Genomic DNA, 14,897 nt, shown 5'->3' on the forward strand with positions numbered 1-14,897 from the left:
TGGATTGGCTGTGCTAAATTACCCATAGTGTTCAGGGATGTGCAGGTTAGGGTGGATTGGCCATGCCTAATTACCCATAGTGTTCAGGGATGTGCAGGTTAGGGTGGATTGGCCATGCCTAATTACCCATAGTGTTCAGGGATGTGCAGGTTAGGGTGGATTGGCCATGCCTAATTACCCATAGTGTTCAGGGATGTGCAGGTTAGGGTGGATTGGCCATGCCTAATTACCCATAGTGTTCAGGGATGTGCAGGTTAGGGTGGATTGGCCGTGCTAAATTACCCATAGTGCTCAGGGATGTGCAGGTTAGGGTGGATTGGCCATGCTGAATTGCCCATAGTGTTCAGGGATGTGTAGGTTTGGGTGGATTGGCCGTGCTGAATTACCCATAGTTCTCTGGGATGTGCAGGTTAGGGTGGATAGGCCATTCTAAATTACCCATAGTGCTCAGGGATGTGCAGGTTAGGGTGGATTGGCCATGCTAAATTACCCATAGTGTTCAGGGATGTGCAGTTTAGGGTGGATTGGCCATGCTAAATTACCCATAGTGCTCAGGGCTGTGCAGGTTAGGGTGGGTTAGCCATGGTGGGAGGGGGGTGGTCGTGGAATGCAGGGTTACAAGGACACAGTAAGCGGGTAGAGCTGGGTGGGATGCTGTTCGGAGGGTCTGTGTGGACGTTATGGGCTGAGTGGCCACAGTGCAGGGATTCTGATTCTGTGATAAACCCAGGACAAACAATCAGGGAGCTGTCATCGGACCATTCGACCAGTTTTCCGGTTACCATCTGGCTCTGATTCCAAGTAAACACAGTCGGATCTAACATCGAGAGTGTGGTGAGAGGTCTCTGTTCAGACATGAAGTCAGCTTGTTCCCACGCTGACTGCGTTCTGCCCGAAGTGGTTGGAATCCAGTCTGTGCCGGAATCCGCTTTCGCTTCAGGTGATCGATAAATGTGTTTTTACTGTCAAAGAGTCTCTCAAGTGGGTAATGAAGGTGCGGGATAAATCAGCCTGACCCTGCTGTCTCTGTCTTTACCAGTGTTTCGACCTGGAGTCTTATTTACAGTTGAATTGTGACCGAGGAACCTGGCGATGCCCAGTGTGCAAGTAAGCTCTTTACTCGTGTTTTCTTTGGAAAGGAACAAAATTCCTCAATTGTCTCCCCCCGGGCCTTGCAATGCTCTCGACTACGAATCCGTGGCCACTGGAGATGACTGATCTCCGGTAGGAATTTACCGAACTGAGTCTGCCTGGCCTTCTGGGATTGGCGGTGTCAAAGGTTTACAGTCCAAAATGGCTGCCCTCCGACAGGGTGACAACCCCAATTGGTTTGAGCTGCCCAAGTTCAGGCAATTATCCCTCTGCAACACTTCCCCTGTCAAGACCCTTGAATTCCAACTCCATCTGATTGTCCCAAGCATTTGGGAATGTCGTTAATTCAATCTGCCCTCCCAGAATGCTCCTGGGAATCCGTCAACTAGGTTTTCATGACTTTGTAAGGCCGTGCCAAGTGCTGGTGGTGTAGAACCATGAGAGTTTCTTTTCCAGCTCCCTCCCCCCCTCTGCCACTCTGGAGTTGAGGTAAAGTCAAGTTGAGATAAAGTCTCGAAAACACCTTGCCCGTTACTCTGTGGCGTGGCAGCTTTTCGAAGGCCCATGGACACACCAGATAAATGAAATCGCTTGCGTCAGGCCATTCAGCCCCTCCATCCCACTCCACCATTCAGTCAGATCAGGGCGGATCCAGCTTCTCTACACATCCGCCCAGCTCGTCCCTTGCTTGTCGAGAATCCAACCGGTGAAGATTCCGCGGCTCTGCTTTCACCGTCTTCCTTCCTAAGGCCTGGAGAGCGACCCTAGTCCTTGGCTCTGTCTGACACGAGTGGGCTTGAAGCATCTTGGCCATTCTAGATCCTCCCCCCAAACAGGAAATGTCGAGGGGGATGGAGACAAAGCGGAATTCAACCATGGTCCACAGGCGGATAGCTTCCAACCTCTCCTCTGCCGTGACCCCTCAGGGTTGTGTGTGTCTCAGATGCCGTTAGCATCACCATTGACTGGTCGCTCTCGTGTACAAGTCTGGGTCAGAAGACCACACTGACTGTACGCTTCCCCACATTCCCCCAACGCTCTTTGACCCTCACCACTCGACCGGATTTGGGTTGTTTTATCTCAAGCCAACGTCAAGCAGCCATGAGGAGACAGAATACAGGAAAGCGATAGAGTGGCGGGAGTGTAAAGGTCACAATCTCTTCCTCAACGGCAGCCATTGGCATCAGGATGTGAGGTGGAGAGCGCCCCCCCTCCCTGTGTCCACTGAGGTGGAGGTTATCGGGAAGGTTAAGTTCCAGGGCGTGACGGTCACCAATCTGTCCTGGTCCGTCCATGTTGACGCAGCGGTCAAGAAAGCGCGGCAACGCCGCAGGGAGCTAAGGAAATTCGGCACGTCCGTAAAGAGCCTTCCCAATTTTTACAGGTGCGCCATAGAAAGCATCCTATCCAGATGCATCACTGCTTTGGCATGTCAGCTGCTCTTCCCGAGCGCGTAAGAAACAACAGAGTTGTCCATTCCGTCACGCCAACCAACGTCCCATCCATGGACTCCACCGACACCTCTTGAGTAGGCAATTAAAGACCCCATCCCGCCCCGGGTTATAGTATTTCCCGACCTCTTCCGTCGTGCAGAAGCCGAAATGAAATCTCTTGCGTCAGGCCATTCAGCCCCTCCGTCCCACTCCACCGTCCAGTCAAGTCAGGGGGGGGGCGGGTCCAGCCTCTCTCCGTTTCCGCCCAGTGGCTGTTCATCCCTTGCTCGTCAAGAATCCAACCGGTGAAGACTCCGAGGCTGGATTTTCACCGTCCTTCGAGGACAAGCCTGGAGAGAGTGACCCGAGCCCTAGGCCCTGTGAGTTTGCACCAACTTGGCCACTCCAGATCCTCCCCAGCTGGTCCGAGAGCAGCTTCCTGCTCGTTGTCGGACGTTCTGAACGGCCCTCTCAAATTTCAGACTGACTGTTTGGACCTGTGCAGCTGTACCTTTGTTATTCCTTGTCCGGTTCTCTCACCCCCCCCCTTTGTATGGGCCTGTACAGCAGGCGAAGCGAACTTACACGCGACGATAATAAACCGGGTCAAATCAAGTTTGAAAACCGTGCTGAGAGTTTGAAAACAAACTCAATCGATGCTGTGTCAATTTGAGGTTTGTAATCTTGTGGCGTGCGTGTAATTTAGTTACTGTCGGCTTCCAGTAACTTTCCTGTCCACTTTTAACAGTAAGCTGGCATTGCTGGAAGGCTTGGAGATCGATCACTACATGTGGGGCATCTTAGCGGCCATTCAGAAGTAAGTTGCATTTGGAGCTGCTCTCTCGCTCGCCTTTAGTAACAAGGCCCGGACGTCTGAGCCCCAGACGTGAAACGCTGTGGTCTTTTCGCGACGGGGGGGGGTGGGTACACCAGGACTGTCAGCCCTCCACGAAACAGCGTCTCCGTCTCAGACCCAACCTCCACGCCAGCAGACGGCCGGAGATAATGTGAAGCCCCAAACCACCCTCTGCCGCATTTCCCCTCTCCACTTTCACACCTTACTGCAAGGTGACCATAAGGTAGAGGGGCAGAATTAGGCCATTCAGCCCATTCGGTCATGGCTGATATGTTGCTGAACCCATTTCCCCTTTGAACTCCTTACCAAATCAAGGACCCGACGCACCTCTGTCTTCAATGCGCTCAGTGACTTGGCCTCCACAGCTCTCTGCGGCAATGAGTTCCACAGATTTCCCCAGCCTCCAGCTGAAGAAATTCCTCCCCGCCCATTGCACTCATCCCTTCACTCCGAGGCTGTGCCCTGGGGTCCTCCTCTCTCCTTCTCGCGGAAGCATCTTCCCTCCCACGTCCAGGCTCTCCAGGCCTCCCTTGAGTTTCAGTCGGATTCCCCCCAACCCCACCCACCCACCTCCGTCCCGCTTCTAAACCCCATCGAGTGCAGGCCCGTAATCCTGACCCGCTCCTCATACGACCATCCCCGGGATCTCCTCCAAGGCCCGCCCGTCCTTCCTTAGATACGGGGCCCAAAACCCCCTCATGATCTTCCGGAATGCTTGGCCGTGGGCTTTCTAAGGCCGCTGGAGGCAGGAGGAGACTTGGAGCCGTGCCTCGGTTTGCTCTGTTCGGACAGGCCGTCGTTCCCTGTTGCCTCCCAGTGAGAGACGGTTGAGGGTAGGGGGGGGCGTGGGTGTTATCTGAAGAAGTGTCAAGCGAAACCGAGTGTGGCCTGAGGATGGGGTTCTGGGAAAAATTTGTTTCCACAGCGCCCCCTCCCCTCAATCAGCCGACCTCCCCAAATCGCGAAATATCCCTCCGGCGCCTCAACGTTTGTAAAGTTGCAGAAGATCAGGTTGCTGGCTGAGCTGGTAGATTTGTTCTCTGACCTGTTTTGTCACCACACTGGGTAACGTTAACCTCCAGTGAAGCACTCGTTATCTATGTGTCTTGGGCTGATGTGGTGGGTGGTTGGTTCTTTTTGAAATCTGATGACCGGACTACTCCGGCCCCTCCTGGTAGACCTCCCACCACACTGGAACAGCTCCTGATGAATTTAAAGGACCCCATAGCAACGATCATTAGAACGACCATCATACACAAAATACAAGGACTGCACCAAACATTACATCGGACAGACGGGCAGTAAACTAGCCACCAAAGCGCCAACTAAACTGTGTGACCAGCTATCACACAGACTAAGAGTTTGACTGGAATAACACATCCATCCTGGGACAGGCTAAACAGAGACACGGACGGGAATTCCCAGAGGCCAGGCATTCAAACCGGAATTCCGTCAACAACCCTATCGATCTGGACCCCGTTTAGCAACCTCTCAGAAACAGAACCGAGCGCGATACCACCCACCACCACAGGCCGAGGACGGGTAAGCGAGACAGAACCACACCAGCGCTTCACCCGAGGCTCACTGACGATGTTACTGAACACGGTGACGTAACGTCTGAGAACAGGCCGTCCAGCTCAGCCAGCAAACTTCCAGCCCTGAGTGACAAATCCTCTCCAAAATCGCAAGAGATTTGCGCAGAAACGGACGCAACTTTAGAATCTTGGTTAAAAAGGGCGAGGGGGTGTATGTGGGGTTTAAAAAAAAGCACAGGGGCCATTTGCAGCTAACCCCAAAGTTTGCGGGTTTTGGATGAAGGAATCGGGGAGCAGGAGCAGACCCCTCTGCGCCTGTTCCTGCTGCCCCATTTGATCCCACCGTACGGCTCTCCAGCCTTCTTCAAAACACTCAGCGCTTGACTGTCGCTCTGCGGCAGTGGTCAGCTTGTTACTGAAAGGACCGTCTGTCTGATCTCTTCCCCACCTCCCCACTCCCGCAGCACCGAGTTCGAAGAGGTGACAATCGACCCGATGTGCAGCTGGAGGCCGGTGCCCGTGACGCCAGAGCTACACGTCAAAGATGACCCCGACGCGCCTGCGGCCAAGCGGTGCAAGACCATGAGTCCCGGCCAGACGATCATGCCCAATGTCATGGAGGTGATTGCATCCCTGGGACCAGGGAGCTCTCCATACCCATCGCTGACACTGCCACCAGGGGGCATCATCAACCACGCTGACTACCCTCATCAGAGTAAGTACACCCAATATGGCGACGGCTATATTAGCATTAATCCGGGGAATGGCTTGGGGAGAGCTGGGTTCTAATCCCGCTGTCGCAGATGGTGGAATTTGACCTCGGGTAAAAACCTGGAGTGCTGAATCGAATGATGACCATTGTCGATTCTCAGGGTAAACCCACCCGGTTCACAAACGTCCTATCGGGAATGAAATCCTCGCCTGGACTCTGGCAAATATGGGTGACAGCTCTGGGCCAGTGATGGGCGGGGCATTGAATGTTGCGGCTCGTCAGTGATGTCCTCATCCTGCGAATGTACAATTTAAAACCAAAAGGCATAAGGTGCGCACAGGGACATACTGGTTTCAAGGCAAACCTTGCATTTACATAGCGCCCTCAGTGACCGCAAGCCATCGCAGAGCACAGCAGGGTGATTGTCCTTCCGTGTGACGGGCAATCGAGGGATACAATTCCGTCCCCGATGACGGGCCTAAAGCAGCTCACTCGTCCTCCGATGGGAATAGTGCTGTGTTCTTCCAGCCTTTGACCTGAAATGTTTGCGATGTCTCAGGTAGAGGGAAGGGTCGCTTCCGACCCAGACTACCTTCAGTGTCAGTCCCACGTCCCACGCCTGTCCTCTCACGTTGCATCCAACCTCACGTTTGAATCCACCTTCTGCGCGACCCTCTTGTCTCTCCTCTTCAATGCACACACCCTTTTAAAAGTAAAAGCATGTTTCTGTCCAGGGCTTAGTAACTTGCATACTAAATAAATCTGCCTGAGTGTTGTGTAAAACGTCATTTCTTCAAAACATTTGCTACTGCTCAGCTCTGGTCCCAGAGTGAAGGCCTCAAATCCACCAGGTAAGTTTTTGTAATCTCTTACCTTCCCAGAATGCTCTCTGTTTGCTTCCATTCGCCACCACTCACCTCCAGTCCCAGAGTGCAGGCCTCAAATCCACCAGGTAAGTTTTTATAACCTCTTACCCTCCCAGAATGCTCTCCACTCACTCCCGCTCAGCTCGGGTCCTGAAGTGAAGGCCTCAAATCCACCAGGTAAGTTTTTCTAACCTCTTACCCTCCCAGAATGCTCTCCACTCGCTCCTGCTCAGCTCGGGTCCTGAAGTGAAGGCCTCAAATCCACCAGGTAAGTTTTTCTAACCTCTCGCAGACTGCTCTCCGCTCGGCTCCTCTCCTGAAGTGCAGAATGATGGGAATTGGACAGTGGGCAGGCAGAAGGGATATGTTTAATTTGGCATCAGGTTCAGCATGATACTGTGGGCCAAAGGGTCCTGTGCTGTACTGTTCCATGTTCTATCACCACACCCAGTCTTTAAATTCGAAAGAATAAAGGCTAATGGTTCTTGATAACTCATGAAACAACCCCTTCATCCCAGGAATCAGCTGAAGGAATCCTTTTCAAACCTCCTCCAATGCCAGTACATCCTTTCTTAAATACAGGGAATGGAACTGTACACAGTACTCCAGTTGTGCCTCACCAACACCCTGTACTGATGTAACGAAGCTTCCCTGTTTATAAACTCCAACCCTTGGCAGTAAAGTCAAAATACTTGCGACATTTATAAGCTAATGTTCAGTGTTTCATGCAGGAGATCACCCAGAATCCTCTGCACTTGCGCTGCACTGTTTTGGAGACTACATTTTGTGAACTGGGTATCCAGGCAGAGGAAAACCCTCCATTTACAATACACATGTGCTGACCTCAATAGGCATTAGCACCAGATTGACAGAAAACAAGATTTATAGCCACTTTTGGCAGCTTGCTTTATTATTCATAGAGTTCATAGAATCCTTACAGCGTGGAAACAGGCCCTTCGGCCCAATGAGTCCATGCTGGCCGTCCGAAGAGTGTCCCGCCCAAACCCATTCCCCCACCCCATTACTCTACATTTACCCCTGACTAATCCACCCTAACCTGCACATCCCTGAGCACTATGGGTAATTTAGCTCGGCCAATCCACCCTAACCTGCACATCCCTGAGCACTATGGGTAATTTAGCATGGACAATCCACCCTAACCCGCACATCTTTGGACTGTGGGAGGAAACCCATGCAGACACGGGGGAGAATGTGCAAACTCCACACAGACAGTCACCCGAGGCTGGAATCGAACCTGGCTCCCTGGCGCCGTGAGGCAGCGGTGCTAACCACTGAGCCGAGCCACCCGTTAATTGATTACATTTGCCGAAGAATAAGAAACTTCCTGGTTACTTTCAGAATATTGCAAACATATCGTCATGAAAGTTTATTAAATTGAACCTTGTCATTCACTTTGGAAATTGAAAGTTAAAATGGTGCACTGAAAATGAAAGTTCCTTTTTTTTTGTGTGTTTCTGGTCACTTATGGTGAGCTTGAGGTTCTGTTCCTGAAAGGGCAGCAGGGTGAGTGCCCACTGAAAGCACGGAAATTGATGATTGATTTCGACATATTTTCCTTTATACAAGGCGGCATAGTGGCTCAGTGGTTAGCACTGCTGCCTCACAGCGCCGGGGACCCGGGTTCAACTACAGCCTCGGGCGACTGTCTGTGTGGAGTTTGTACGTTCTCCCCCCGTGTCTGCGTGGGTTTCCTCCGGGTGCTCTGGTTTCCTCCCACAGTCACAAAGATGTGCAGGTTAGGGTGAATTGGCCGTGCTAAATTACCCATAGTGCTCAGGGATGTGCAGGTTAGGGTGGATTGGCCATGCTAAATTACCTATAGTGCTCAGGGATGTGAGGTTAGGGTGGATTGGCCATGCTAAATTACCCATAGTGCTCAGGGATGTGCAGGTTAGGGTGGATTGGCCATGCTAAATTACCCATAGTGCCCAGGGATTCGCAGGTTAGGGTGGATTGGCCATGCTAAATTACCCATAGTGCCCAGGGATGTGCAGGTTAGGGTGGATTGGCGCAGACTGCTCTCCGCTCGGCTCCTCTCCTGAAGTGCAGAATGATGGGAATTGGACAGTGGGCAGGCAGAAGGGATATGTTTAATTTGGCATCAGGTTCAGCATGATACTGTGGGCCAAAGGGTCCTGTGCTGTACTGTTCCATGTTCTATCACCACACCCAGTCTTTAAATTCGAAAGAATAAAGGCTAATGGTTCTTGATAACTCATGAAACAACCCCTTCATCCCAGGAATCAGCTGAAGGAATCCTTTTCAAACCTCCTCCAATGCCAGTACATCCTTTCTTAAATACAGGGAATGGAACTGTACACAGTACTCCAGTTGTGCCTCACCAACACCCTGTACTGATGTAACGAAGCTTCCCTGTTTATAAACTCCAACCCTTGGCAGTAAAGTCAAAATACTTGCGACATTTATAAGCTAATGTTCAGTGTTTCATGCAGGAGATCACCCAGAATCCTCTGCACTTGCGCTGCACTGTTTTGGAGACTACATTTTGTGAACTGGGTATCCAGGCAGAGGAAAACCCTCCATTTACAATACACATGTGCTGACCTCAATAGGCATTAGCACCAGATTGACAGAAAACAAGATTTATAGCCACTTTTGGCAGCTTGCTTTATTATTCATAGAGTTCATAGAATCCTTACAGCATGGAAACAGGCCCTTCGGCCCAATGAGTCCATGCTGGCCGTCCGAAGAGTGTCCCGCCCAAACCCCATTACTCTACATTTACCCCTGACTAATCCACCCTAACCTGCAGATCCCAGAACACTGTGGGTAATTTAGCTCGGCCAATCCACCCTAACCTACAAATCCCTGAGCACTATGGGTAATTTAGCAAGGCCAATCCACCCTAACCTGCACATCCCTTCTGCCTTCTTGAATCGCTGCAGTCCACTTGCTGTGGGTTGACCCACAATGTCATTAGGGAGGGAATTCTGACCCAACGACTGTGAAGGAACGGCGATATATTTCCAAGTCAGGGGAACTTGCAGGGGGGGTGGTGTTCCCATGTACCTGCTGCCCCTTGTCCTCCCCGATGGAAGTGGCCGTGGGGTTTGGAAGGTGCTGTCTGAGGAGCCTGGGGGAGTTGCTGCAGTGCGTCTTGTAGATGGTACCCACTGCTGGTAGTGAGCGTCGGGGGGGTGGAGGGAGTGGGGGTTTGTAGGTGTAGCGACAATCGAGCGGGGGGCTGCTTTGTCCCTGGATGGTATCGAGCTTCTCGAGTGTTGTTGGAGCTGCCCCCCATCCAGGGCAAGTGGGGAGTATTCCATCACACACTCCTGACTTGCGCCTTGTCAATGGTGGGGACAGGCTGTGGGGGGAGTCAGGAAGGGAGTTACTTGCTGCAGTATCCCTGGTTTCTGACCTGCTTTTGTAGCCATTGTGTTTATGTGGTGAGTCCAGTTGAGTTTCTGGTCAATGGTAACTCCAAGGATGTTGACAGTGGGGGATTCAGTGATGGCAACACCGTTGAACATCAAGGGGGCGATGGTTAGATTCTCTCTTGTTGGAGATGATAACCCCCAGGATGTTGACAGTGAAGGGGATTCAGTGATGGTAACGCCATTGAATGTCAAGGGGACGATGGTTAGATTGTCTCTTACTGGCAATGGTCATAGCCTGGCACTTGTGTCCCGCAAATGTTGCTTGCCATGTGTCAGCCTAAGCCTGGAATATTGCCCAGATCTTGTTGCATTTGAACACAGACTGCTTCACTACCTGAGGAGTCGCGAATGATGCTGAACACTGCGCAATCATCGGCTGACCTTGTGACGGAGGGAAGGTCATTGAGGAAGCAGCTGAAGATGGTTGGACCTAGGACGCTACCCTGAGGAACTCTTGCAGAGATGTCCTGGAGATGAAATGACTGACTCTCCGCAACCACAACCACCCTCAGTGCTTCCTCCAAGTGTTGTTCAACATGGAGGGGTACTGATTCATCAGCCGAAGGAGGACGGTATGCGGTAACCAGGAAGAGGTTTCCTCGCCCATGTTTAACCTGAAGCCATGAGACTTAGAGGGGTCCGGAGTCAAGGACTCCCAGGGCAGCAGCCTCCCTGCTGTGTGCTGCCACCTCTGCTGGGTCTATCCTGCCGGGTGGGACAGGACATATGGGCGGCACGGTGGTGCAGTGGCTAGCACTGCTGCCTCACAGCGCCAGAGACCCGGGTTCAATTCCCGCCTCAGGCGACTGACTGTGTGGAGTTTGCGCATTCTCCCCGTGTCTGCGTGGGTTTCCTCCGGCTGCTCCGGTTTCCTCCCACAGTCCAAAAATGTGCAGGTCAGGGTGAATTGGCCATGCTAAATTACCCATAGTGCTCAGGGATGTGCAGGTTAGGGTGAATTGGCCATGCTAAAATTGCCCATAGTGTTAGGTGCAGGGGTAAATGTAGGGGAATGGGTCTGGGTGGGTTGCGCTTCAGCGGGTCGGTGTGGACTTGTTGGGCCGAAGGGCCTGTTTCCACACTGTAAGTAATCTAATCTAATCCAGGGATGGTAATGGTAGTGTCTGGCCTGTTATCTGTAAGCTCTGATTCCATAAGAATGACTAGACTGTGAGACAGCTCTGCCAATTTCGGGACTAGCCCCCACCCCAGACGTTGGCAAGGAGTTTGCGTGGTCCACGGGGCTCTCTGTGTTTTTGCCGTCGTCTTTTCCGGTTCCAAGGTCAATGCCAGGTGGTCCGCCCGGTTTCATCCCTTTGTTGTGACGTTCTAGTGATTGATGCAACTAAGTGGCTTGCTCAGTGGCCATTTCAGAAGGCAGGTGAGAGTCAACCACATCGCTGTGGCTCTGGAGTCACGTGTAGGCCGGACCAGGTAAGGACGGCAGATTTCCTTCCCTCAAGGACATGAGTGAACTAGATGGGTTTATGTGCTGTCTGACTCTACGATTTGCTCAAGAGCCCATTTCCCCCAGCCCCGCTGTTTCACCCCCTCACCCTACCCCATCCCAGAATTTTGTTTGCTGTCTGGAAGTTGACTGGCGTTAAATAATTCACAATCCCCAGTCCCAAGCACAGTTTGAAAAGTTTGAAGAGGAATAACACGCATTTGGTTCTGTGTGTGTTTGCTCTACGATGCCTCCAAATGATGCCCTCAGTAAGGTGACACTACCGCGCTCTATGTTCAACAGATGCTGTCTATGCTAGCCAGGGAAGCTTGGCAGATTTTCCCCATGCCAACACATCCGTGAATGAGTTTACGCACGGACCACCCATGCCGTACCTGGCTGACGTCTCAAATATGGCTCCTGAGAAGCCCCTCGCCCACTCTGTGCTGGAGCAGGTAAGGCTTTGCAGTTTGGAATGAACCTTCCATCAGTTGCTCCATAGGTGTGGGTAGCCTCACTGGCAACAGAAACAAAGTTGAGTATGTAGAACTTGGAACATGATGTTACGACAGTTCGGTGAACCCTCCTGTTCAATTAAACCATACACCCAGAAAAGCTCACCTCATCTCATAAAGCTGTTAAAATATGAGTGACCAAGAACTCCCAAATTCCACTATTTAAAGAAAATATATCAATTTATTTTTTAACTCTGAAAGTGAACATTAAACGACAATTATTCACAATTCTAAACCCCCCTTTCTCTAAACTGCTTATTATCTGCCTCTAACTCTATAACAATATGCTGTTCCAATAAAACACTTATTAAGATTACATCAACTTAATTTCAAAACCACACAGCCGCTGTCATCTCCGGTATCTGTCTTCCTTCAGCTGAAGATCTCCCTGGGTCGTCATCTTTCCTTTAAACCGCAAATACATTTCACATGAAAAGGTATCTTTGAGAGAGAGTGTTTCCTTAATTTCTTGGATCTGTGTTGATGGCAATTGCTCTGTCTCCAATTTTCAAAATGCCTGCATTTTTATATCCCCAGCATCGGGTGGTCTCATTGGTTCGATGTTGGCAAAACAATAAATTCAAACTTGGTTGGGTTTTAGTATCCTGGGGTATAATTTAAACTGAGTTGTTAAATTTGAATTGCTGTCAAACAGCAACCAAAACTAAAGTATCCATTTCACAGCCAAATGTTACATTTTTTCAATTTTCCAGTACACTCAGAGACTGCTAGCTAGTCATATACACAGGTGCTTGCAAGCTCTCAGTTCAGATCAGCATTCACTCTCTCTGAAAGGTACAGCACACGCCTTCAACTTCATAACAATGAATAGGAAAGGTCTGGAGAGATATGTGCCAGAGGCAAGCAGGCAGGAATAGTTTAGTTTGGGATTGTGTTTGGCATGGACTGGTTGTACCCAAGGGTCTGTTACTATCAACATTCTGGGGGTTACCATCTACAACAATACAGCATCTGACCGTCACCCTCTTGACAGTCAAGAATTATATTGACTGAATCCCCCCACCACAATCAATGAGGGTTATCATTGATCAGAAATTGAACTGGACTAGCCCCACATAAACACAGTGGCTACAAGAGCAGGTAACTCACTTCCTGACCCCCCCACCAAATCTTTTCCGCAACATCGACAAGGCCCAAGTCAGGAGTATGTGATCGAATAGTCCCCACTTGCCCTGGATGGGGAGCAGCTCCAACAACACTCGAGAAGCTCAACACCATCCAGGGACAAAGCACTTGATTGGCACTACATCCACAAACATCCACTCCCTCCACCCCCGACGCTCAATAGCACCAGTGTGTACTACCTACCGGTGTAGCAACTTGCCAGATTTCCTGCAGAAGTACCTTCCAAAACCCACGGCCACTTCCATCTGGAAGGACAAGGGGCACCAGATACATGGGAACACCACCCCCCTACAGGTTCCCCTCCGAGCCCCTCACCGTCCTGACTTGGAAATATATCGGCCGTTCCTTCAGTGTCGCTGGGTCAGAATCCCGGGACTCCGTCCCGAGCAGCGCGGTGTGGGGTTCCCTACACCACACAGACTGCAGCGGTTCAAGATGGCGGCTCAAGACCTACGTTTCCAGGTCAATAAATCCTGGCCCAGCCGGTGATACGCCCCCAATCCATGAATTTTTTTTTTAACATTTCCAAAGAATCCTAAACCTGCAACATTTGCTTCGACTTTCCACTTAGTCTGCTGCAGCTGCATTGGACATCTCCGCGTTCTGGAGAATCTGCTCTTGGCACTTGGACAGGAGGTCAACGAGCGAGAACAGTCACCAGTCTTTTTCACTTCGATACAGTGTTGATCGACATTGAAGCTTGATGAAAGGCTCTGTTAGTTTGCACATACTGGGCCGGGGCTGAATCCCACAGATCCTGGCGGGTACAGCTGGGGGGTTGTCCACGCACACAGGTATTTTAACCAGGCCTATTGTTTACCCCCCTCACTCCCACCCCCAATCTATGGGTCACTCAAGCCATTTCACAGGCACTGTATGTGTGGTGGAGACCCACTCTCTTGCCAGTACTAGAGCCATAGAGCACGGAAATAGACCTTTCAGTCCACACTGACCACGATCCCAAACTAAACTAGTCCCACCTGCCCATATCCCTCCGAACCTTTCCTATCGATGTACTTATCTGAATGCTTTTTAAACATTGCAACCATACCTCCATTCACCACCTTTTCAGGATGTTCATGCCAGACACTAACCACTCTTTGTGTAAAGAAAGATGTCCCTCAATGTCTTTTTAAAATCTTTCTCCTCTCACCTGAACAAATGGCTCCTGGGCTTGAAATCACCCCCCGCCTCAAGATGGTTGTCAAGACTTAGATGAATAAACGAAGGTGTTTGGCGGTGGGAGTAAACAGACGTATAGGATGTAGGAGACGCCTGCCATTCACCTTATCCGTGCCCCTCATGATTTTATAAACCTCTACAAGGTCATCTCTCAACCTCCTACCTTCAAGCGATGGAAGTCCCAGCTCATCATTATAACTCAAACCCTCCATACCAGGCAACATCCTGGTAAATCTTTTCTGAACCCTCTCCAGCTTAATAATATTCTTCCTGTAACAGGGAGGGCAGAACTGTACATAGTACTCCAGAAGAGTATTCCTGTACAACCTCGACGTGACGTCCCAACTCAAAGATCTGAGCAATGAAGGCAAGTGTGCTGAATGTCTCCTTAACCCACCCTGTCTCTATATGACGCAAACTTCAAAAAATGTAGTTGTCCAATTTCCATGTCTCTTCTTACCCACTAGTCCACCTCGCCCCCAGCAGCTTCACCCTGACGAGATTCCTATTGTTCCAGACTCCTGGAGACTCCCAGCAATGACAATCCCCCTGGACGAGAGAGCTGCTGGGTCATTTGAATAACCAGCAGCTCTTGGAGACAAGTGTCCCTCTCAGACGGTAGCAGACATCTGTCATGGACCAGGCTAGACCGCCCTCAAAATATGTTAAGAAGGCAGCCCAGACCCTTGCT

The 14,897-nt window shown here is 50.8% G+C and overlaps 1 protein-coding gene across 1 annotated transcript in view; it reads left to right on the top strand.

The window, feature by feature from the left end:
- The window catches only part of LOC122542986 (zinc finger MIZ domain-containing protein 1-like), a gene marked incomplete at its 5' end in the record, with an annotated part of 44,975 nt that overhangs the window by 16,589 nt on the left and 13,489 nt on the right, over nucleotides 1-14,897 (top strand). The window contains 4 exons of the mRNA XM_043681131.1: nucleotides 1,040-1,107; nucleotides 3,274-3,342; nucleotides 5,381-5,631; nucleotides 11,667-11,818. Of these exons, the coding sequence (XP_043537066.1) occupies nucleotides 1,040-1,107; nucleotides 3,274-3,342; nucleotides 5,381-5,631; nucleotides 11,667-11,818 (540 nt within the window). The remainder of the gene's footprint in view (nucleotides 1-1,039; nucleotides 1,108-3,273; nucleotides 3,343-5,380; nucleotides 5,632-11,666; nucleotides 11,819-14,897) is intronic.

The sequence above is a fragment of the Chiloscyllium plagiosum genome, chromosome 42 (assembly GCF_004010195.1).
Source record: "Chiloscyllium plagiosum isolate BGI_BamShark_2017 chromosome 42, ASM401019v2, whole genome shotgun sequence".
Lineage (NCBI taxonomy): Eukaryota > Metazoa > Chordata > Chondrichthyes > Orectolobiformes > Hemiscylliidae > Chiloscyllium > Chiloscyllium plagiosum.